This window comes from Epinephelus fuscoguttatus, linkage group LG9 (genome assembly GCF_011397635.1).
Source record: "Epinephelus fuscoguttatus linkage group LG9, E.fuscoguttatus.final_Chr_v1".
NCBI lineage: Eukaryota > Metazoa > Chordata > Actinopteri > Perciformes > Serranidae > Epinephelus > Epinephelus fuscoguttatus.
In genome coordinates, this window is record NC_064760.1 from 23,810,259 (window position 1) to 23,834,355 (window position 24,097).

At 41.8% G+C, this 24,097-nt stretch overlaps 4 protein-coding genes and 3 pseudogenes across 12 annotated transcripts in view; all 7 read right to left on the bottom strand.

Moving 5' to 3' along the window:
- The window catches only part of LOC125894246 (protocadherin gamma-C5-like), a 143,154-nt gene that overhangs the window by 72,998 nt on the left and 46,059 nt on the right, over positions 1 to 24,097 (bottom strand). The window contains exon 2 of one of the 9 annotated variants that reach the window (XM_049585535.1): positions 7,423 to 7,575. The exons of 7 other annotated variants lie outside the window; for them this stretch is intronic. In XM_049585535.1, the coding sequence (XP_049441492.1) occupies positions 7,423 to 7,575 (153 nt within the window). Of the gene's footprint in view, positions 1 to 4,018; positions 4,172 to 7,422; positions 7,576 to 24,097 lie in introns of all 9 variants that reach the window. One more of the 9 variants, XM_049585536.1, reaches the window with a different exon arrangement.
- Positions 500 to 23,843, bottom strand: LOC125894256 (protocadherin gamma-A5-like; annotated as a pseudogene).
- LOC125894984 (protocadherin gamma-B7-like) lies at positions 5,668 to 6,216 on the bottom strand (annotated as a pseudogene).
- On the bottom strand, positions 8,296 to 13,042 carry LOC125894985 (protocadherin gamma-A5-like; annotated as a pseudogene).
- Positions 13,995 to 16,608, bottom strand: LOC125894986 (protocadherin gamma-A3-like). The gene has a single exon (XM_049586755.1). It carries the CDS (start codon positions 16,431 to 16,433, stop codon positions 13,995 to 13,997), a length of 2,439 nt encoding a protein of 812 aa, XP_049442712.1. The 5' UTR covers positions 16,434 to 16,608.
- Positions 17,610 to 20,224, bottom strand: LOC125894257 (protocadherin gamma-A3-like). Its single transcript, XM_049585549.1, has one exon. The coding sequence runs from the start codon at positions 20,061 to 20,063 to the stop codon at positions 17,610 to 17,612; it is 2,454 nt and encodes an 817-aa protein (XP_049441506.1). The 5' UTR covers positions 20,064 to 20,224.
- LOC125894251 (protocadherin gamma-A10-like) lies at positions 21,224 to 23,834 on the bottom strand. Its single transcript, XM_049585547.1, is given in 2 exon segments — positions 21,224 to 21,657; positions 21,660 to 23,834. Coding segments are annotated over 2 exon segments (2,469 nt in total). The 5' UTR covers positions 23,695 to 23,834.

A 24,097-nucleotide genomic window follows, 5' to 3' on the forward strand; every position in this document is an offset into this window, starting at 1 on the left:
TGTCAGTAAAAAGTCAAACGCAAACCATGTTATCAACAGTCGCGAGTAAAATCATTGAAGAGACTCTAGAGATCACACGCTGCACAGGCACATTTAGAACCAGCAAGCTATCTGTTAGCGTTAACACAAATTGCAAATAAGTAAAAGCTTTGTGTGTGATGATAACAACAACTGAGATAGATAAACTCAGTGGTTAACTGTGAGTGCTGTGGTGCTGAAGAGGACTGTACTTAGGGTGCAGCACTTCACTATCAATGTAACTAAACACCGAGGGAGAAATAACGGTACAGACACGAAGCGACATGATTCAACTGTCCTTTCAACAATAACAAATAAATGCATGTTTGTCAACACTGCACAAGCACTCTAACAATAAATGTGTCACAACACTACATCAGAGAAGTATCACCAAAAGAGAGGAATGGGTCATTCATAGGTGTGACACTTTATTATCGATGTAATAACATTTATAATGAGAAATGACGACCATGAGAAGATGCTACATAATTCGGCTCACCTCTAGAGGAGAGTCAGGTTCATCCAGGATGCTCTTGTCACTCTGTATCCGCTGCATCGTCCCTGTAGAACTGGGGTCCATTATCAGCACGTTCTGACTACCGGCTCTGCCGAACTTACAGTCACTCTTTCTGGAGTCTGTCGTCCTGCACACCTCGTAATTGTACACGTGTTGGAGAGTCCCTGTCCCCAAAGTGTCTGAGTAACGTGGTGGATAATATGGAATGACAGGGAGACTGGAGTGATACAGGATGCGAGACTGTCTCCATCTGTAGATCTTCACTGATATAATAACCACCAAACACGTGATGAAGAGGAAGGAAACTACAGCCAAAGCCAAGACTAAGTAAAAAGTCAGGTTGTCATTGTACTCCTTGTCGTGTGGAAAGTCAGTGAACTCAGACAGCACTTCAGGGAAGCTGTCCGCCACCGCCACGTTAACAATGACTGTAGCTGAACGAGAGGGCTGCCCGTTGTCCTCCACTATAACACTCAGTCTTTGTTTGACAGCATCTTTATCACTCACTTGGCGGATAGTTCTGATTTCTCCATTCTGTAAGCCCACTTCAAACAGCGCCCTGTCTGTGGCTTTCTGCAGTTTATAGGACAGCCAGGCATTCTGTCCAGAGTCCACATCAACAGCCACCACTTTAGTCACCAGATAGCCCACATCTGCTGAACGAGGCACCATTTCAGCCACCACAGAGCCACCAGTCTGCACTGGGTACAGCACCTGAGGAGGGTTGTCGTTCTGGTCCTGGATCAGTATTTTCACACTCACGTTGCTACTGAGTGGAGGGGAGCCTCCATCCTGCGCTTTGACTACAAGCTGAAGCTGTTTGATTTGCTCATAATCAAAAGAACGAACCGCACTAAGAACTCCGCTTTCAGAGTTTAAAGACACATAAGTAGAAACTGGACTGCCACTGACTTGTGTCCTCTAAAAGATACGACACTCTGGCGTTTTGACTCCAGTCAGAGTCTCGCGCGCTGACAGAATATAGAAACTCCTGGGGAGTTATTCTCTGTGATAAGCAGAGTAGCTGCTTTATCAAATAATGGGCGTTGTCATTTACATCAGAAATTTTAAGTGTAATATTGTGAGCTAGAGGAGAGACCCCAGATCAGTGGCACATGTTATATTCTGAGACTGATTCTCTATCAAAATGTTGATCTGAGATCAGATTGTAATAATTTGTTAGAGATGATTCGATCTTAAAAGGAAGTTTACCATCTATGGAACATTTTATTTGACCATTATTCTCAGAATCTGCATCTTTTATGTTCAGTATAGCAATCGTTGTACCAGGAGGCGCATCCTCTGATACTGTGTTTGAAAACGACATAATATTAATAACTGGGGCATTGTCGTTGACGTCAGTCACATCAACTATAATTTTACTTGTTCCGATTAAGCCACCCTGATCCTTTGCCTCGACTCTCACCTCGTATTTTCTGTCTCTTTCATAATCTATCTGACCAGACACAGACACTTTTCCGGTGTTGTCATCAATACTGAATATATCGGCTGCGGTTCCTGTCGTCTGAGACAAACTATAAGTAATGAGTCCATATGAGCCGCTGTCAGCGTCTGTGGCATTTACTGTGATAATACTGGTGCCTTTCAGTGTGTTTTCCATCACAGATGCTTTATACACTGATTGGTTAAAAACCGGAATGTTGTCGTTGGCATCTAAAACAGTAACATCTATATTAACTGTACCAGATCTCTGTGGTGTTCCTCCGTCAACTGCGATTAGTTTTAAAGACAGATGGGGATGTCGCTCTCTGTCTAAAGGCTTCTGGAGCACCATTTCAACATATTTACTTCCATCTGGATTTGCATGTTGTTTCAAAATAAAATTGTCGTTTGGTGACAAAATATAATCTTGCAACGCGTTTTGCCCCACATCTAGATCCTCTGCACTCTGCAGTGGAAACTGCACTCCAGCTACAGCTGATTCACTTATCTCAAAATGGATAGGCTTGTCTTTATTTCGGAAAACGGGAGCATGATCATTTATATCTAAAACCTCAACAGTTACTCTGTGCAGTTCCATTGGGTTTTCTAAAATCACCTCAAAGCTGAAGCTACACGGTGTCACGTCTCCACAAAGCTGCTCTCGGTCTATTCTCTCATTCACGACTAGAATCCCTTTGTCTGTCTTCAGCTCGGTGTAGTGAATATTCTCTCCGGTCACGATACGGGCCCGCCCAGAACGGAGCCTCCTCAGATCTAAACCAAGATCTTGCGCTACATTACCGATAACAGAGCCTTTCTTCATCTCCTCTGGTATAGAGTAACGAATCTGACCACCTACCATGTTCACCATATGAAGCAGCAATATAAGCAGTCCTATTTGCCGTCGCAATCCACAAAACAATCGCCATCTTGCGAAGATGTAGGCGAGGGATCGTCGAGTTGCCATCATGGCAACAAAGAATAAAAAAGGTGATATATATCCAGTTATATGGCAGTAAAGCTGCTACTGATAAATCGGTTTCCTTGTTTCATATAAACACGTCTTCAACCTTTACAGTGAAGTCCCTGAGACCATGTCCTCTCGTCCCTTCTGACAACACAGAGAGCCTTCTTCACTGTACATTTCAGTCAGGGGATGGACTGAATGACGACAAACAACAGAAATTATTTCACTGACCAACAGCGTCCCTTAGAGTCTAAAACTGACATCTGGGACAATAACAGTCTAGAGAAACATGTGGCATAATATAAATCACTGATTTTAAACTGTAAAAGGAAAAATGGTATTTAACATAAATGTAGACATGACTTAAATATCTAAAAAGTAAAATAATGATCTATTCTTGAATATATCAATGCATCTAGATAAATAAGATAAAACAAAATGAAAAAAACAATACAAAATAAGACAATATGCACATAACTGCAGCAATGTGTCAATACACGAATACATTCTCTTACAAGATATACAGAAAGAGAAAATAACATGATGCTGCAGTTCATTAGTAAAAACATCATATAGTAACACAATACTAAAATATACTCAATATAATGAGTGTGTGTACTCAGAGAAGAAGTAATGTTTATCAGGTATATGACGCTATATTTTCACTGCTGAACCTCAGAAAAGTCTGAAAAGCAACTATTAAGTGATGTAAAATACTGAGATGTCATGGTACTGAAATACAACACAGACAGAAGTAAAACTGATCAGAATACAGATGTCAGTCTGGCTCATACTGTAGATCACTCACAATGTACAAGTATATTTAGAAACCAGCAAGCTATCAGTCCACGTTGACATGAAAATCCTCGACGTCAAATCCATGCCAGTGTTAAAAAAACAGCTGAGGCTTTTACTGAGGATATAACAATATAATGAATATGTCAGCAGTACTAATGCAACATATGCTGTCCATGGTGCTGAAGAGGACAGAAGACCAAGCAGCATTTTACGATCAATGTAACTAAATACAGACAAATAACGGCAAAGAGACGAAGGTACATTATTTTACTAACCTCCAGAGGAGAGTCAGGTTCATCCAGGATGCTCTTGTCACTCTGTATCCGCTGCATCGTCCCTGTAGAACTGGGGTCCATTATCAGCACGTTCTGACTACCGGCTCTGCCGAACTTACAGTCACTCTTTCTGGAGTCTGTCGTCCTGCACACCTCGTAATTGTACACGTGTTGCAGAGTCCCTGTCCCCAAAGTGTCTGAGTAACGTGGTGGATAATATGGAATGACAGGGAGACTGGAGTGATACAGGATGCGAGACTGTCTCCATCTGTAGATCTTCACTGATATAATAACCACCAAACACGTGATGAAGAGGAAGGAAACTACAGCCAAAGCCAAGACTAAGTAAAAAGTCAGGTTGTCATTGTACTCCTTGTCGTGTGGAAAGTCAGTGAACTCAGACAGCACTTCAGGGAAGCTGTCCGCCACCGCCACGTTAACAATGACTGTAGCTGAACGAGAGGGCTGCCCGTTGTCCTCCACTATAACACTCAGTCTTTGTTTGACAGCATCTTTATCACTCACTTGGCGGATAGTTCTGATTTCTCCATTCTGTAAGCCCACTTCAAACAGCGCCCTGTCTGTGGCTTTCTGCAGTTTATAGGACAGCCAGGCATTCTGTCCAGAGTCCACATCAACAGCCACCACTTTAGTCACCAGATAGCCCACATCTGCTGAACGAGGCACCATTTCAGCCACCACAGAGCCACCAGTCTGCACTGGGTACAGCACCTGAGGAGGTTGTCGTTCTGGTCCTGGATCAGTATTTTCACACTCACGTTGCTACTGAGTGGAGGAGCCTCCATCCTGCGCTTTCACAACGAAGAAGCTGTTTGATTTGCTCATAATCAAAGAGCGCACCACACTCCGCTTTCTGCATTTATAGAAACATAATTAGAAACTGGACGCCACCGATGTGTATCTAGAATATAAGATACGGCGTTTTGATTCAGTCAGTCTCTGGCTCAGTGTGAAAAGAAAAACCTGGAGTTATTCTCTGATGTAAGCAGTAGCACTTATCAAAACACTGGAGCATTGTTACATCAGAGATTTTAAATTAAGTTCTTGTTGGAGAGAGGAGGCACCTGCATCAGTGGCTTTATGATATTATATTCTGAAACACTCTCTATCAAAATGTTGATCTGTTACAAAGTATAGTAATTTCTTAGAGATGATTTAATCTTAAAAGGTGCATTTTGCATTCTACATTTGTCCATTATCAGAATCTGCATCTTTTACATTTATAATGCAATCTGTTGTACCAGGAGAATCCTCTGAGACAGGCTGGAAAGAATGACATATATTAATAAGGCATTGTCGTTTACATCAGTTATCAATTATCACTTTACTGTCTGTCAAACCTCCTGATCTTTTGCTCAATTTACTCGTACTTCTCTTTTCATAATCATGACCTGACAAAATACGCCACTTTTTCATCAACCTGAAATATTCCTGTTCCTGTTGATTGAATAATGTCACGTATGACCCGCATCTGCGTCTGCATTAACAGTGGTTACATGTATCTCTGGTGAGTTTTTTCCATCACAGATGCTTTATACACTGATTGGTTAAACAGGCGCATTGTCATTTGCATCTAAAACAGTAATCTATATTTTCTCCAGATCTCTGTGGAGTTCCACCGTCTACAGCTATTTTAGAGATAGATGGGATGTCTCTCTGTCTAAAGGCTTCTGAGCACCATTCTGCAATATTTACTTCCATCTGGATTTGATTTGTTTCAAACAAAATTGTCATTTGGTCAAATATTCTTGCAAGTCCATTGCACCACATCTAGATCCTCTGCACTCAAGTGAAAACCAGCGCCCGTATTCGCTTTCTGATTTCAAATGGATTTCTTTTGAAGGGCGTGATCATTTATGTCTAATTTCAACAGTACTGTAGTTCCATTGGGTTTTCTAAAATCACCTCAAAGCTGAAACTACACGGTGTTACGTCTCCAGCTGCAAAGTCTATTCTCTCTTTCTCTAGAATCCTTTGTCTGTCTTCAGCTCGGTGTACTGGATATCTCTCCGGTCACGATACGGGCCCGCCAGAACGCTTTCAGATCTAAACCAAGATCTTGCTACATTACCGATAAGAGCCTTCTTCATCTCCTCTGGTATTGAATATCGGATATGTCCTGACCATGGCGCAGAGATAAAAAGAAAGAGAGAAGCTGCATTCTGTCCAAACGCCATCTTCACGCAGAGAAGGGTGGTATTCCACAAAAATAGCAAAGAAAAAATGCTCCACAGATAAGCAAGATAGATATGAAAAACACTGTGTGCCAGTTCAGAGAAAATATGTCCTTTTTTTTAATTTACTTTCTATAAATGAATGTAGATATCAGTTGATGCCAGTGTGTTGTCCTCGAATGTCAGCCTGCATACTGCACACCATCCTCTTTTCTCTCATGGCACACGGTAGTGAGGGAGGAGACTGTGTGGTAATGTTTTAGAGACTGTGATGCATTGACCAACAGCGTCCCTTAGAGTCCAAAGTCAGTAACATAATACAGTAGAGTAGCATTTCTGCAAATATGAAGTGGTTGATTAAATCTGACTGGTGCATATCAAATTAATTAATTTAAAAAAAAATCAACACAATATTAAAAAAATATATATATTAACATAAGAACAAATATCACGTTGTGTCATGTTATGTTACTAACTCTAAAGTATGCAAATACATTCAGCTAAATAGACTTGCAATACACGTCGCATAAACTAACAGACATAGAATACCACTGTAATTCTATAGTAATTTGGGGAATCGCTGGGACAGAAGGAAAAGAAACAACAACAACAACAACAAAAAGAACTTCGAAAGAGAACCGATGCTAAATGAGAGCGGTATAAGGAGACTTTCTGACTGTCAGTAAAATAATTGTAGTCACACACAAACCACTTTGTCAACAGTCTCGAGTGAAATCATTCAAGAGACTCTGGAGATCACACGCTGCACAGGCACATTTAGAAACTAGCAAGCTATCTGTTAGCATTGACATAAAATGCAACTAAAAAAAGCTTTGTGCGTGTGACACAATAAAACAGCAAAACTAGTAACTAGTAAGGGCCATACAATTTGCAAAGAAATTCAACAGCGATCCTATCAACTCGTGCAAAGTGAGGTGCTGTCCATGGTGCTGAAGAGGACTGCATAAGGTGCAGCACTTTACTATCAAAGTAACTAAACACAGACGGAGAAATAACGGCACAGACACAGAGCGACATGATTCAACTGTCCTTTCAACAATATAAAGTAATTGTTAACTCAACATGCCACTTTATAAGAGTAATATGTGTGTCATCAAAAACAGCACATCAGATGAAGGGGTTATACATCTGTACACTATTATCATGTAATAAATAACGGAAAAAACGAAGGTACATTATTAAACTAACCTCTAGAGGAGAGTCAGGTTCATCCAGGATGCTCTTGTCACTCTGTATCCGCTGCATCGTCCCTGTAGAACTGGGGTCCATTATCAGCACGTTCTGACTACCGGCTCTGCCGAACTTACAGTCACTCTTTCTGGAGTCTGTCGTCCTGCACACCTCGTAATTGTACACGTGTTGCAGAGTCCCTGTCCCCAAAGTGTCGGAGTAACGTGGTGGATAATATGGAATGACAGGGAGACTGGAGTGATACAGGATGCGAGACTGTCTCCATCTGTAGATCTTCACTGATATAATAACCACCAAACACGTGATGAAGAGGAAGGAAACTACAGCCAAAGCCAAGACTAAGTAAAAGTCAGGTTGTCATTGTACTCCTTGTCGTGTGGAAAGTCAGTGAACTCAGACAGCACTTCAGGAAGCTGTCCGCCACCGCCACGTTAACAATGACTGTAGCTGAACGAGAGGGCTGCCCGTTGTCCTCCACTATAACACTCAGTCTTTGTTTGACAGCATCTTTATCACTCACTTGGCGGATAGTTCTGATTTCTCCATTCTGTAAGCCCACTTCAAACAGCGCCCTGTCTGTGGCTTTCTGCAGTTTATAGGACAGCCAGGCATTCTGTCCAGAGTCCACATCAACAGCCACCACTTTAGTCACCAGATAGCCCACATCTGCTGAACGAGGCACCATTTCAGCCACCACAGAGCCACCAGTCTGCACTGGGTACAGCACCTGAGGAGGGTTGTCGTTCTGGTCCTGGATCAGTATTTTCACACTCACGTTGCTGCTGAGTGGAGGAGCCTCCATCCTGCGCTTTCACAAGCTGAAGACCAGCTGTTTGATTTGCTCATAATCAAATGAGCGCACCGCGTGTATCACTCCGCTTTCTGCATTTATAGAAACAAATTCAGAAACTGGAGATCCACCGATATTGGTATCTTCCAGAATATAAGATATACGGGCGTTTTGGTTTTCATCGGGATCTTTAGCCTCAGCGTGAGAACAGAAAAACCTGGAGAGTTATTCTCTGCAATAAACGCACTGTAAGCACTTAGTGAAAACACTGGAGCATTATCGTTCACATCAGAGACCTTTAAATTAAAGGTTCTTGTTGTTGAGAGAGGAGGCATTCCTGCATCTGTTGCAACTACAGTTGATGTTATATTCTGAAACATTCTCTATCTAACACAGTATCTGTTACCAAAGTATAGTAATTTCTTAAATTAGATTTAATCTTGAAAGGTGCATTTTGTTCTATTCTACAGTTCACTTGTCCGTTATCACCTGAATCCAGGTCTTTTACATTTATAATGCCAATAGTTGTTCCAGGAGGAGAGTCCTCTGACACAGGACTAGTGAATGACATGACGCTGATAGTAGGGGCGTTGTCATTTACATCAGTTACTTCAATTATCACTTTACTCGAGTCTGTCAAACCTCCCTGATCTTTTGCATCAATTCTGAGCTCTCGTACTTTTCTGTCTTTTTCATAATCGATAGAACCTGTTATTAAAATTACTGCCACTTTTTCATCAACCATAAATAAATTCCCAGACCACTGTTAGATCTGAAAAATAATACGTCACGATACTGTTTGACCCGACATCTGCGTCACTAGCATTAACAGTGGTTACATAAGTATCTCTGGGAGCATTTTCCATCACAGTAGCTTTGTACACTGACTGATTAAATACAGGCGCATTGTCATTTACATCAGAACAGTGATATCTATATTTACTGTACCAGATCTCTGCGGAGTTCCACCATCTACAGCTATTAGCTTTAGAGATAGATTAGGATTTGTTTCTCTGTGTCTAATGGCTTCTGGAAGCACCATCTCTGCATATTTCTTTCCATCTGCATTAGAGATTTGTTTCAGAACAAAATTGTCATTCTCCGTCAAAATATATTCTTTGAGTCCATTGACACCCACATCTGGGTCTTCTGCACTCGCAAGTGAAAACCGAGCGCCCGTATTAGCGATTTCGCTGATTTCAAATTGGATTGCGTCTCGTTTGAATGTGGGCGAATGATCATTTATGTCTGTAATTTCAACTGTAATTTGATGTAGCTCCATCGGGTTTTCTAAAATCACCTCAAAGCTGAAACTACACGGCGTTACGTCTCCACAAAGCTGCTCTCGGTCTATTCTCTCTTTCACTACCAGCGTTCCTTTGTCTGTTTTCAGCTCGGTGTACTGGATGCTCTCTCCGGTCACGATACGGGCCCGGCCAGAGCGGAGCTTTTTCAGATCCAAACCAAGGTCCTGTGCTACATTACCGATTAGGGATCCCTTCTTCATCTCTTCCGGGATTGAATATCGGATATGTCCGCTGACCGTATGGCTGAGATAAAAAAGAAAGAAGAGAAGCTGCAAATTCTGTCCGCAACCAAAGCGCCATTTCACGCACCGAGAGAAGGGTGGTATTCCACAAGCCATAGCAAAGAAAAAAATATGCTCCACAACCATCCAAGCAAGATACGGGATATGAAAAAACACTGACCGTGCCAGTTCAGAGAAAATATGTCCTTTTTTTTAATTTACTTTCTATACGAATTAGATATCAATAAATGCGAGTCTGTTTCCACCTATGTCAGTCCACATACTGCACACCATCCTCTTTTCTCTCATAGCAGATAGTAAGGAGGAGACTGTGTGGTAATGTTTTAGAGACTGTGATGCATTGACCAACAGCGTCCTTAGAGTCCAACATTAGTAACATCATACAGTAGAGAACTATTTCTGCAAATGAAGTGGTTCATTACATTTGACTGGTGCATGTCAAATTAATAAAAATAAATTTAAAAAATCAACACAATATTCCAATAAAAATATTAGCATGGGAATAGATATCACGATGGCTTTTAGTATAATTCTGCTTTTATGTTATTAACTGTAAAATATGCAAATGTGTTCAATGAAATAGACTTGCATACACGTCATAAATTAACAAAAACAAATACCACTGCAGTTCTGTAGTATTGGGAACCGCTGAGAAAGAAGGAAAAGTTAACAACGACCTTCGAAGAGAATTTATGTTAAATGAAAGTGGTAAAAGGAGACTATCTGACTGTCAGTAAAATAAGTCACACACAAACAACTTTGTGAACAGTCGCGAGTGAAAGCATTCAAGAGACTCTGGAGATCACACGCTGCACAGGCACATTTAGAAAGATGCAAGGTATCTGTTAGCATTAACAGAAAATGCAACTAAGTAAAAGCTTTGTGCGTGTGACACAATAAAACAGCAAACCAGCAAATGACAATAAAGGGCAATATCATTTGAAAAGGTTCATCCAGGATGCTCTTGTCACTCTGTATCCGCTGCATCGTCCCTGTAGAACTGGGGTCCATTATCAGCACGTTCTGACTACCGGCTCTGCCGAACTTACAGTCACTCTTTCTGGAGTCTGTCGTCCTGCACACCTCGTAATTGTACACGTGTTGAGAGTCCCTGTCCCCAAAGTGTCTGAGTAACGTGGTGGATAATATGGAATGACAGGAGACTGGAGTGATACAGGATGCGAGACTGTCTCCATCTGTAGATCTTCACTGATATAATAACCACCAAACACGTGATGAAGAGGAAGGAAACTACAGCCAAAGCCAAGACTAAGTAAAAAGTCAGGTTGTCATTGTACTCCTTGTCGTGTGGAAAGTCAGTGAACTCAGACAGCACTTCAGGGAACCTGTCCGCCACCGCCACGTTAACAATGACTGTAGCTGAACGAGAGGGCTGCCCGTTGTCCTCCACTATAACACTCAGTCTTTGTTTGACAGCATCTTTATCACTCACTTGGCGGATAGTTCTGATTTCTCCATTCTGTAAGCCCACTTCAAACAGCGCTCTGTCTGTGGCTTTCTGCAGTTTATAGGACAGCCAGGCATTCTGTCCAGAGTCCACATCAACAGCCACCACTTTAGTCACCAGATAGCCCACATCTGCTGAACGAGGCACCATTTCAGCCACCACAGAGCCACCAGTCTGCACTGGGTACAGCACCTGAGGAGGGTTGTCGTTCTGGTCCTGGATCAGTATTTTCACACTCACGTTGCTGCTGAGTGGAGGGGAGCCTCCATCCTGCGCTTTCACAACGAAGACCAGCTGTTTGATTTGCTCATAGTCAAATGAGCGCACCGCGTGTATCACTCCGCTTTCTGCATTTATAGAAACATACTCAGAAACTGGAGATCCACCGATACTAGTATTTTCAAGAATATAAGATATACGGGCGTTTTGGTTTTCATCGGGATCTTTAGCCCTAACAGTATGAAGGGAAACCCCTGGAGAATTATTCTCTGCAATAAACGCACTGTAAGCACTTTGTGAAAACACTGGAGCATTATCGTTCACATCAGAGACCTTTAAATTAAAGGTTCTTGTTGTTGAGAGAGGAGGCATTCCTGCATCTGTTGCAACTACAGTGATGTTATATTCTGAAACACTCTCGCGATCTAACACAGTATCTGTTACCAAAGTATAGTAATTTCTTAAATTAGATTTAATCTTGAAAGGTGCATTTTGTTCTATTCTACAGTTCACTTGTCCGTTATCACCTGAATCCAGGTCTTTTACATTTATAATGCCAATAGCTGTTCCAGGAGGAGAGTCCTCTGACACAGGACTAGTGAATGACATCACATTAATAACAGGTAGGGGCGTTGTCATTTTACATCAGTTACTTCAACTATCACTTTACTCGAATCTGTCAAAACCTCCTTGGATCTGTTGCTTCAATGTCTGATTTCATATTTCTTTGTCTTTTCATAGTCAACCTGCCCCGACAGAACCTGTTATTACACCTGTTTACGCCACTTTTCATTTACCGTAAATAAATACTGCCAGTGCTGACATAGAAATATAATAAACGTCAAACCATTTGTTTGACCTATCTGCGTCACTAGCATTAACAGTGGTTACATAGTATCTCTGGGAGCATTTTCATCACAGTAGCTTTGTACACTGACTGATTAAATACAGGCGCATTGTCATTGGCATCGAGGAACAGTGATATCTATATTTACTGTACCAGATTTCTGCGGAGTTCCACCGTCACCGCTATAAGCTTCAGGATAGATCAGACTTGTCGTTCTCTATCTAATGGTTTCTGAGCACCATTTCTGCATATTTCTTTCCATCTGCAATTTGAATGCTTGTTTCAGAAATAAAATTGTCATTAGGTCAGATAAATATAGTCCTGAAGTCCATTGACACCCACATCTGGGTCTTTGCACTCCGTCAGTGAAAACCGAGCGCCCGGTGCGGATTTCGCTGATTTCAAAATTGATACTATCTTTTGAATGAGGGCGAATGATCATTTATGTCTGTAATTTCAACTGTAATTTGATGTTTCCATGGGATTTTCTAAAATCACCTCAAAGCTGAAGCTACACGGTGTTACGTCTCCACAAAGCTGCTCTCGGTCTATTCTCTCATTCACGACTAAAACGCCTTTGTCTGTCTTCAGCTCGGTGTAATGGATGCTTTGTCTGGTCACAATACGGGCACGGCCAGATCGGAGCCGCTGCACATCCAGACCAAGATCCTGAGCCACGTTACCGATGAGAGATCCCTTTTTTAGCTCCTCCGGAATTGTATATCGGATATGTCCGCTGACCATATGGCTGAGATAAAAAGGAAGAAGAGAAGCTGCAAATTCTGTCCGCAACCAAAGCGCCATTTCACGCACCGGGAGTCACAGTGGTATTCCACAATCCATGTTGTAAAATGCTATGACTTGGTACTAAATATTCTCCCGCAACGATCCAAGCAATAGAAATGAAAAACATCTAATCGTGCCAGTGGTCAGAGAAAATATGGCCTTTTTCAATTTACTTTCTATAAATGAATGTAGATATCAATAAATGCGAGTCTGTTTCCACCTATGTCAGCCCACATACTGCACACCATCCTCTTTTCTCTCATAGCACACGGTAGTAAGGGAGGAGACTGTGAGGTAATGTTTTAGAGACTGCGATGCATTGACCAACAGCGTCCCTTAGAGTTCAAAAACAGTAACATCATACAGTAGAGAAGTATTTCTGCAAATTTGAAGTGGTTGATTAAATCTGAGTGGTGCATATCAAATTAATTTAAGGAAATCAACACAATATTCCAATAAAAATATATTTAAATCCATATATATCTCATCATGACTTTCATATCGTTCTATTCCTAAATCACTAACTCTAAAATATGCAAATATGTTAAATGAAAAAGCATTGCTATGCACGTCTCATAAATAACAAAAAACAAAATACCACTGCAATTCTATCGTAATTTGGGGAACCTGCGAAACATGGAAAAGACAACACGGACCGTCGAAGAAACTTGATGTTAAATGAGAGAGGTAAAAGTAGACTTTCTGACTGTCAGTAAAAAGTCAAACGCAAACCATGTTATCAACAGTCGCGAGTAAAATCATTGAAGAGACTCTAGAGATCACACGCTGCACAGGCACATTTAGAACCAGCAAGCTATCTGTTAGCGTTAACACAAATTGCAAATAAGTAAAAGCTTTGTGTGGGTGACATGATAAAACAGCACACCAGTCACTGAGAATAAAGATAAACTCAACAGTGAGAGTCAGGTTCATCCAGGATGCTCTTGTCACTCTGTATCCGCTGCATCGTCCCTGTAGAACTGGGGTCCATTATCAGCACGTTCTGACTACCGGCTCTGCCGAACTTACAGTCACTCTTTCTGGAGTCTGTCGTCCTGCACACCTCGTAATTGTACACGTGTTGCAGAGTCCCTGTCCCCAAAGTGTCTGAGTAACGTGGTGGATAATATGGAATGACAGGGAGACTGGAGTGATACAGGATGCGAGACTGTCTCCATCTGTAGATCTTCACTGATATAATAACCACCAAACACGTGATGAAGAGGAAGGAAACTACAGCCAAAGCCAAGACTAAGTAAAAAGTCAGGTTGTCATTGTACTCCTTGTCGTGTGGAAAGTCAGTGAACTCAGACAGCACTTCAGGGAAGCTGTCCGCCACCGCCACGTTAACAATGACTGTAGCTGAACGAGAGGGCTGCCCGTTGTCCTCCACTATAACACTCAGTCTTTGTTTGACAGCATCTTTATCACTCACTTGGCGGATAGTTCTGATTTCTCCATTCTGTAAGCCCACTTCAAACAGCGCCCTGTCTGTGGCTTTCTGCAGTTTATAGGACAGCCAGGCATTCTGTCCAGAGTCCACATCAACAGCCACCACTTTAGTCACCAGATAGCCCACATCTGCTGAACGAGGCACCATTTCAGCCACCACAGAGCCACCAGTCTGCACTGGGTACAGCACCTGAGGAGGGTTGTCGTTCTGGTCCTGGATCAGTATTTTCACACTCACGTTGCTACTGAGTGGAGGGGAGCCTCCATCCTGCGCTTTCACAACGAAGACCAGCTGTTTGATTTGCTCATAATCAAATGAGCGCACCGCGTGTATCACTCCGCTTTCTGCATTTATAGAAACAAATTCAGAAACTGGAGATCCACCGATATTGGTATCTTCCAGAATATAAGATAGACGGGCGTTTTGGTTTTCATCGGGATCTTTAGCCCTCAGCGTGAGAACAGAAAAACCTGGAGAGTTATTCTCTGCAATAAACGCACTGTAAGCACTTAGTGAAAACACTGGAGCATTATCGTTCACATCAGAGACCTTTAAATTAAAGGTTCTTGTTGTTGAGAGAGGAGGCATTCCTGCATCTGTTGCAACTACAGTGATGTTATATTCTGAAACACTCTCACGATCTAACACAGTATCTGTTACCAAAGTATAGTAATTTCTTAAATTAGATTTAATCTTGAAAGGTGCATTTTGTTCTATTCTACAGTTCACTTGTCCGTTATCACCTGAATCCAGGTCTTTTACATTTATAATGCCAATAGTTGTTCCAGGAGGAGAGTCCTCTGACACAGGACTAGTGAATGACATGACGCTGATAGTAGGGGCGTTGTCATTTACATCAGTTACTTCAATTATCACTTTACTCGAGTCTGTCAAACCTCCCTGATCTTTTGCATCAATTCTGAGCTCGTACTTCTTGTCTTTTTCATAATCGATAGAACCTGTTATTAAAATTACGCCACTTTTTTCATCAACCATAAATAAATTCCCCAGACCACTGTTAGGATCTGAAAAATAATACGTCACGATACTGTTTGACCCGACATCTGCGTCACTAGCATTAACAGTGGTTACATAAGTATCTCTGGGAGCATTTTCCATCACAGTAGCTTTGTACACTGACTGATTAAATACAGGCGCATTGTCATTTACATCAAGAACAGTGATATCTATATTTACTGTACCAGATCTCTGCGGAGTTCCACCGTCTACAGCTATTAGCTTTAGAGATAGATTAGGATTTGTTTCTCTGTCTAATGGCTTCTGAAGCACCATCTCTGCATATTTCTTTCCATCTGCATTCGAATTTTGTTTCAGAGCAAAATTGTCATTCTCGGTCAAAATATATTCTTTGAGTCCATTGACACCCACATCTGGGTCTTCTGCACTCGCTAGTGAAAACCGAGCGCCAGTATTAGCTGATTCGCTGATTTCAAATTGGATTGCGTGTCGTTTAAATGTGGGCGAATGATCATTTATGTCTGTAATTTCAACTGTAATTTGATGTAGCTCCATCGGGTTTTCTAAAATCACCTCAAAGCTGAAGCTACACGGTGTCACGTCTCCACAAAGCTGCTCTCGGTCTATTCTCTCTTTCACTACCAGCGTTCCTTTGTCTGTCTTCAGCTCGGTGTACTGGATACTCTCTCCGGTCACGATACGGGCCCGGCCAGAGAGGAGCCTTTTCAGATCCAAACCAAGATCCTGTGCTACATTACCGATTAGAGATCCCTTCTTCATCTCCTCCGGGATTGAATATCGGATATGTCCGCTGACCATATGGTTGAGATACAAAAGGAAGAAGAGAAGCTGCAAATTCTGTCCGCAACCAAAGCGCCATTTCACGCACCGAGAGAAGGGTGGTATTCCACAAGCCATAGCAAAAGAAAAAAAAAATATTCTCCGCAACGATCCAAGCAAGATACGGGATATGAAAAAACACACTGCCCGTGCCAGTTCAGAGAAAATATGTCCTTTTTCCAATTTACTTTCTATACACGAATTAGATATCAATAAATGCGAGTCTGTTTCCACCTATGTCAGCCCACATACTGCACACCATCCTCTTTTCTCTCATAGCAGACGGTAGTAAGGGAGGAGACTGTGTGGTAATGTTTTAGAGACTGTGATGCATTGACCAACAGCGTCCCTTAGAGTCCAACATTAGTAACATCATACAGTAGAGAACTATTTCTGCAAATGAAGTGGTTCATTACATTTGACTGGTGCATGTCAAATTAATAAAAAATAAATTTAAAAAAATCAACACAATATTCCAATAAAAATATTAGCATGGGAATAGATATCACGATGGCTTTTAGTATAATTCTGCTTTTATGTTATTAACTGTAAAATATGCAAATGTGTTCAATGAAATAGACTTGCATACACGTCGCATAAATTAACAAAAACAAAATACCACTGCAGTTCTGTAGTATTGGGGAACCGCTGAGAAAGAAGGAAAAGTTAACAACGACCTTCGAAAGAGAATTTATGTTAAATGAAAGTGGTAAAAGGAGACTATCTGACTGTCAGTAAAATAAGTCACACACAAACAACTTTGTGAACAGTCGCGAGTGAAAGCATTCAAGAGACTCTGGAGATCACACGCTGCACAGGCACATTTAGAAAGATGCAAGGTATCTGTTAGCATTAACAGAAAATGCAACTAAGTAAAAGCTTTGTGCGTGTGACACAATAAAACAGCAAACCAGCAAATGACAATAAAGGGCAATATCATTTGAAAATAAACTTAACAGTGTCCCCAAAGAGTTTAACTTGAGGTGCTGTCCGTGGTGCTGAAGAGGACTGTATAAGGTGTAGCACTTTACTATCAATGTAACTAAGGAGAAATAACGGCACAGACACGGAGCGACATCATTCAGCTGTCCTTTCAACAATATAAAGTATTTGTTTACTCAACATGCCACTTTATCAGAGTAATGTGTGTGTCACCAAAAACAGCACATCAGAGGAAGTGGTTATACAAACGTGTAACACGTTATTATCGATGTAATAAAATGTATAACGAGAAAAAACGACCATGAGAAGATGCTACATAATTCGGCTCACCTCTAGAGGAGAGTCAGGTTCATCCAGGATGCTCTTGTCACTCTGTATCCGCTGCATCGTCCCTGTAGAACTGGGGTCCATTATCAGCACGTTCTGACTACCGGCTCTGCCGAACTTACAGTCACTCTTTCTGGAGTCTGTCGTCCTGCACACCTCGTAATTGTACACGTGTTGGAGAGTCCCTGTCCCCAAAGTGTCTGAGTAACGTGGTGGATAATATGGAATGACAGGGAGACTGGAGTGATACAGGATGCGAGACTGTCTCCATCTGTAGATCTTCACTGATATAATAACCACCAAACACGTGATGAAGAGGAAGGAAACTACAGCCAAAGCCAAGACTAAGTAAAAAGTCAGGTTGTCATTGTACTCCTTGTCGTGTGGAAAGTCAGTGAACTCAGACAGCACTTCAGGGAAGCTGTCCGCCACCGCCACGTTAACAATGACTGTAGCTGAACGAGAGGGCTGCCCGTTGTCCTCCACTATAACACTCAGTCTTTGTTTGACAGCATCTTTATCACTCACTTGGCGGATAGTTCTGATTTCTCCATTCTGTAAGCCCACTTCAAACAGCGCCCTGTCTGTGGCTTTCTGCAGTTTATAGGACAGCCAGGCATTCTGTCCAGAGTCCACATCAACAGCCACCACTTTAGTCACCAGATAGCCCACATCTGCTGAACGAGGCACCATTTCAGCCACCACAGAGCCACCAGTCTGCACTGGGTACAGCACCTGAGGAGGGTTGTCGTTCTGGTCCTGGATCAGTATTTTCACACTCACGTTGCTGCTGAGTGGAGGGGAGCCTCCATCCTGCGCTTTCACAACGAAAACAAGCTGTTTGATTTGTTCATAATCAAAGGAGCGTACAGCGTGTATCACTCCGCTGTCTGCACTGACAGAAACATATTCAGAAACTGGAGATCCGCCTACGTCATTAACATCCAGAATATATGATAAACGGGCGTTCTGATTTTCATCGGGATCCTTCGCTCTTACAGTAAGAAGTGAAACATCCGGCGAGTTATTTTCCACGATAAACGCACTGTAAGTACTTTGTGAAAACACTGGAGCATTATCGTTCACATCAGAGACCTTTAGATGAAAAGTTTTAGTTGTTGAGAGAGGAGGCATTCCTGCATCTGTTGCAACTACAGTGATGTTATATTCTGAAACACTTTCACGATCTAATACAGTATCTGTTACCAAAGTATAGTAATTTCTTAAATTAGATTTAATCTTGAAAGGTGCATTTTGTTCTATTCTACAGTTCACTTGTCCGTTATCACCTGAATCCAGGTCTTTTACATTTATAATGCCAATAGTTGTTCCAGGAGGAGAGTCCTCTGACACAGGACTAGTGAAAGACATCACATTAATAACAGGTGGATTATCATTGACGTCAATCACCTCAACTATGACTTTACTCGAATCAGTTAAAGCTCCTTGGTCTGTTGCTTCAATGTGTATTTCATATTTCTTTGCTTTTTCATAGTCAACCTGCCCCGACAGAAATATTACACCTGTTGTCTTGTTAATTTCGAATATACTGTCAATACTGCCTTGCATTTTCGACATAGAATAATAAATCAAACCATTTGATCCGCTATCGGCGTCAGTAGCATTCACAGTAATGATATAGGTACCGACTGCGGCATTTTCAGTTACAGTGGCCTTATAGACTGACTGATTAAAAACAGGCGAATTGTCATTGGCATCGAGGACAGTGATATCTATATTTACTGTACCAGATTTCTGTGGCGTCCCACCGTCCACCGCTATAAGCTTCAGGGACAGACTTGGATGTCGTTCTCTATCCAGTGGTTTCTCAAGTACCATTTCTGCACGTTTTCTTCCGTCGGAATTTGAATGCTTTTTTAAAATAAAGTTATCATTAGGAGATAAATGATAGTCCTGAAGCCCGTTGACTCCTACGTCAGGATCATTTGCTGTCGGCAAAACAAAACGTGCTCCCGGTGCGGCTGATTCTCCAATCGTTAACTGCATGTCGTGCTGATGAAAAGAGGGTGAATTATCATTAATGTCCAATACTTCGACCGTAACGTGGTGTAGTTCCATGGGGTTTTCTAAAATCAGATCAAAGCTGAAGCTACACGGCGTCACGTCTCCACAAAGCTGCTCTCGGTCTATTCTCTCATTCACCACTAGTGTCCCTTTGTCTGTCTTCAGCTCGGTGTACTGGATGCTCTCTCCGGTCACGATACGGGCCCGGCCAGAGCGGAGTCTCTGCATATCTATTCCAAGGTCCTGTGCGACATTACCAATAAGGGATCCCTTTTTCATCTCCTCTGGGATTGAGTAACGTATCTGACTGCTGGCGATATGGCTGAGAAAAAGAATAAACAGAATGCGCTGCGACGTCATTCTGTAACACAAACGCCATCCTGGAGTCCGGTAGTCACATATTCCAAAATCCATGTTGTAAAAAATGCTATGACTTGGTACTATGCAATCACTTCTCTTAGAAAGCCGAAAGATTAACAATAATGTAATTCAGGTGTAGTAAAAACATCTATATGTTCATCGGTCGTTCTCTCGTGGTGAAAAAGATCAAATCACAACCGGTCTATCTGCGCCAGCCTCAGCGTCCTTTACTGTTGAAAGAATACACACTCTCTGCAGAGAATGATGTAGAAAGGCACCGCCTGAAACATTTCAGAATTGTTTTAACTTGACCAACAGCGTCCCTTAGAGTCCAGACAACGCATGTCATCATAAGGGTGGAAATAACTGCAAATTCAGGTATCATAGTAACTACATGACGACAATTTCCCTTGGAGAGATGAATGATACCATCAAATGAAAACAAATAGGCCTATGTTAGCATATGACAACTTCAGTACCACACCGGGGCCCTCATCAGTAAGAACGCCACACAACAGTGTATCTCAGGACTGCAAACAATAAGTACTTCAACTATAGAATGGTATTAAACACGGGAATAGAGGGAAAATGATATGAAATATAAAGTAGAGAACTGAATTGCAGTTACAACACGGTCAAACTGAAAAACATGAACTATAACTTTTACCTTAAGAATTCCAGACAAGCTGTAAAATCTGAAAATACCAATGCTTTTATTCTAAAATTAGATCAATTACAACCCCAGTTAAAATAACTCAGTCACCTGAAGGTTGCTATACTGAATCAGTCATGTGGAAGCAGCAACAGTCACCTAGAATAAACAGCCTAAGTGTAGCAGTTTCAAAATAAGATTTTACAAAAAAATAGTGATGAACCAGGATGTATGAGCAGTGGAGATGTAGGGAGTGTTTTCCATATCAAATAAATTAACAAAATGAAATTAGTTGGAAGTGTATAGTGAGCAGGTATATTTCAAGAACAACATATAATCTTGAAATTGCAAAATATTGGTATAACTTAACATAATGTCCACGACATGTGGTCTTGAAGCCACGGATGCACATGCAAAGAGTTTTACAGACGCAGAATTCTTACAAAGTGGGTCAGACTAACTGGGATGCTGTCCATGGTGCTGAAAATTACTGCACGTAGGACTATGGCTTTTATTAATTAACTGAACATTGAAAGAGACCACATGAGCAAGGTAGAAAAAGCTAAAATATTTGACTCACCTCTAGAGGAGAGTCAGGTTCATCCAGGATGCTCTTGTCACTCTGTATCCGCTGCATCGTCCCTGTAGAACTGGGGTCCATTATCAGCACGTTCTGACTACCGGCTCTGCCGAACTTACAGTCACTCTTTCTGGAGTCTGTCGTCCTGCACACCTCGTAATTGTACACGTGTTGCAGAGTCCCTGTCCCCAAAGTGTCTGAGTAACGTGGTGGATAATATGGAATGACAGGGAGACTGGAGTGATACAGGATGCGAGACTGTCTCCATCTGTAGATCTTCACTGATATAATAACCACCAAACACGTGATGAAGAGGAAGGAAACTACAGCCAAAGCCAAGACTAAGTAAAAAGTCAGGTTGTCATTGTACTCCTTGTCGTGTGGAAAGTCAGTGAACTCAGACAGCACTTCAGGAAGCTGTCCGCCACCGCCACGTTAACAATGACTGTAGCTGAACGAGAGGGCTGCCCGTTGTCCTCCACTATAACACTCAGTCTTTGTTTGACAGCATCTTTATCACTCACTTGGCGGATAGTTCTGATTTCTCCATTCTGTAAGCCCACTTCAAACAGCGCCCTGTCTGTGGCTTTCTGCAGTTTATAGGACAGCCAGGCATTCTGTCCAGAGTCCACATCAACAGCCACCACTTTAGTCACCAGATAGCCCACATCTGCTGAACGAGGCACCATTTCAGCCACCACAGAGCCACCAGTCTGCACTGGGTACAGCACCTGAGGAGGGTTGTCGTTCTGGTCCTGGATCAGTATTTTCACACTCACGTTGCTACTGAGTGGAGGGGAGCCTCCATCCTGCGCTTTGACTACAAGCTGAAGCTGTTTGATTTGCTCATAATCAAAAGAACGAACCGCACTAAGAACTCCGCTTTCAGAGTTTAAAGACACATAAGTAGAAACTGGACTGCCACTGACTTGTGTGTCCTCTAAAAGATACGACACTCTGGCGTTTTGATTCCAGTCAGAGTCTCGCGCGCTGACAGCAAATATAGAAACTCCAGGGGAATTATTCTCTGTGATGTAAGCAGAGTAGCTGCTTTTATCAAATAATGGGGCGTTGTCGTTTACGTCAGAAATTTTAAGGTGTAATATTGTGGAGCTAGAAAGTGGGGGAGACCCCAGATCAGTGGCTGTTATTGTTATGTTATATTCTGAGACTGATTCTCTATCAAAATGTTGATCTGAGATCAAATTGTAATAATTTGTTAGAGATGATTCGATCTTAAAAGGAAGTTTACCATCTATGGAACATTTTATTTGACCATTATTCTCAGAATCTGCATCTTTTATGTTCAAAACAGCCACAGTTGTACCAGGAGGCGCATCCTCAGACAGGGGGCTGGAAAACGACATAATATTAATAACTGGAGCATTGTCGTTGACATCAAACACATCAAATATAATTTTACTTGTTCCGATTAGGCCACCCTGATCCTTTGCCTCGACTCTCACCTCGTATTTTCTGTCTTTTTCATAATCTATCTGACCAGACACAGAAACTGTTCCGGTGGTTTCATCAATACTGAATATATCGGCTGCGGTTCCTTTCGACTGAGACAAACTGTAAGTAATGAGTCCATTTGAACCGCTGTCAGCGTCTGTGGCATTTACTCTGATAATACTGGTGCCTTTCAGTGTGTTTTCCATCACAGATGCTTTATACACTGATTGGTTAAATACTGGTTCATTGTCGTTGGCATCTAACACAGTAACATCTATATTAACTGTCCCAGATCTCTGTGGTGTTCCTCCATCAACTGCGAGTAGTTTTAAAGACAGATGGGGATGTCGCTCTCTGTCTAAAGGCTTCTGGAGCACCATTTCAACATATTTACTTCCGTCTGGATTTGCATGTTGCTTCAATATAAAATTGTCGTTTGGTGATAAAATATAATCTTGCAACGCGTTTTGCCCCACATCTAGATCCTCTGCACTCCACAGAGGAAATTTTACTCCGACTGCAGCGGATTCACTTATTTCGAGGCTGATAGATTTATCTTTCTTCGGGAAAACAGGAGCATGATCATTTATATCCAAAACCTCGACAGTTATTCTGTGTAATTCAATCGGGTTTTCTAAAATCACCTCAAAGCTGAAGCTACACGGTGTTACGTCTCCACAAAGCTGCTCTCGGTCTATTCTCTCATTCACGACTAGAATCCCTTTGTCTGTCTTCAGCTCGGTGTAGTGAATATTCTCTCCGGTCACGATACGGGCCCGCCCAGAACGGAGCCTCCTCAGATCTAAACCAAGATCTTGCGCTACATTACCGATAACAGAGCCTTTCTTCATCTCCTCTGGTATAGAGTAACGAATCTGACCACCTACCATGTTCACCACATGAAGCAGCAACATAAGCAGTCCTATTTGTCGTCGCAATCCACAAAACAATCGCCATCTTGCGCAGATGTAGGCGACGGATCCTCCAGTTGCCATCATGGCAACAAAGAATCAAAAAAAGGTGATATATATCCAGTTATATGGCAGTAATGCTGCTTCTTATAAATCGGTTTCCTTGTTTCATATAAACACGTCTTCAACCTTTACAGTGAAGTCCCTGAGACCATGTCCTCTCTCACGTCCCCTTAACATCGACAGAACACAGAGAGCCTTCTTCACTGTACATTTCAGTCAGGGGATGGACTGAATGACGACAAACAACAGAAATTATTTCACTGACCAACAGCGTCCCTTAGAGTCTAAAACGTGCACAGCACTACTGCAGCACTCTATAACAGTCTGGCAGAAACAATACGTCTCCATATATTGCATAAATCACATTGAGGGTGATTTTTAAGACAACACCTGCAATTTAAGGCAACATTTAACACGGTATTCTACT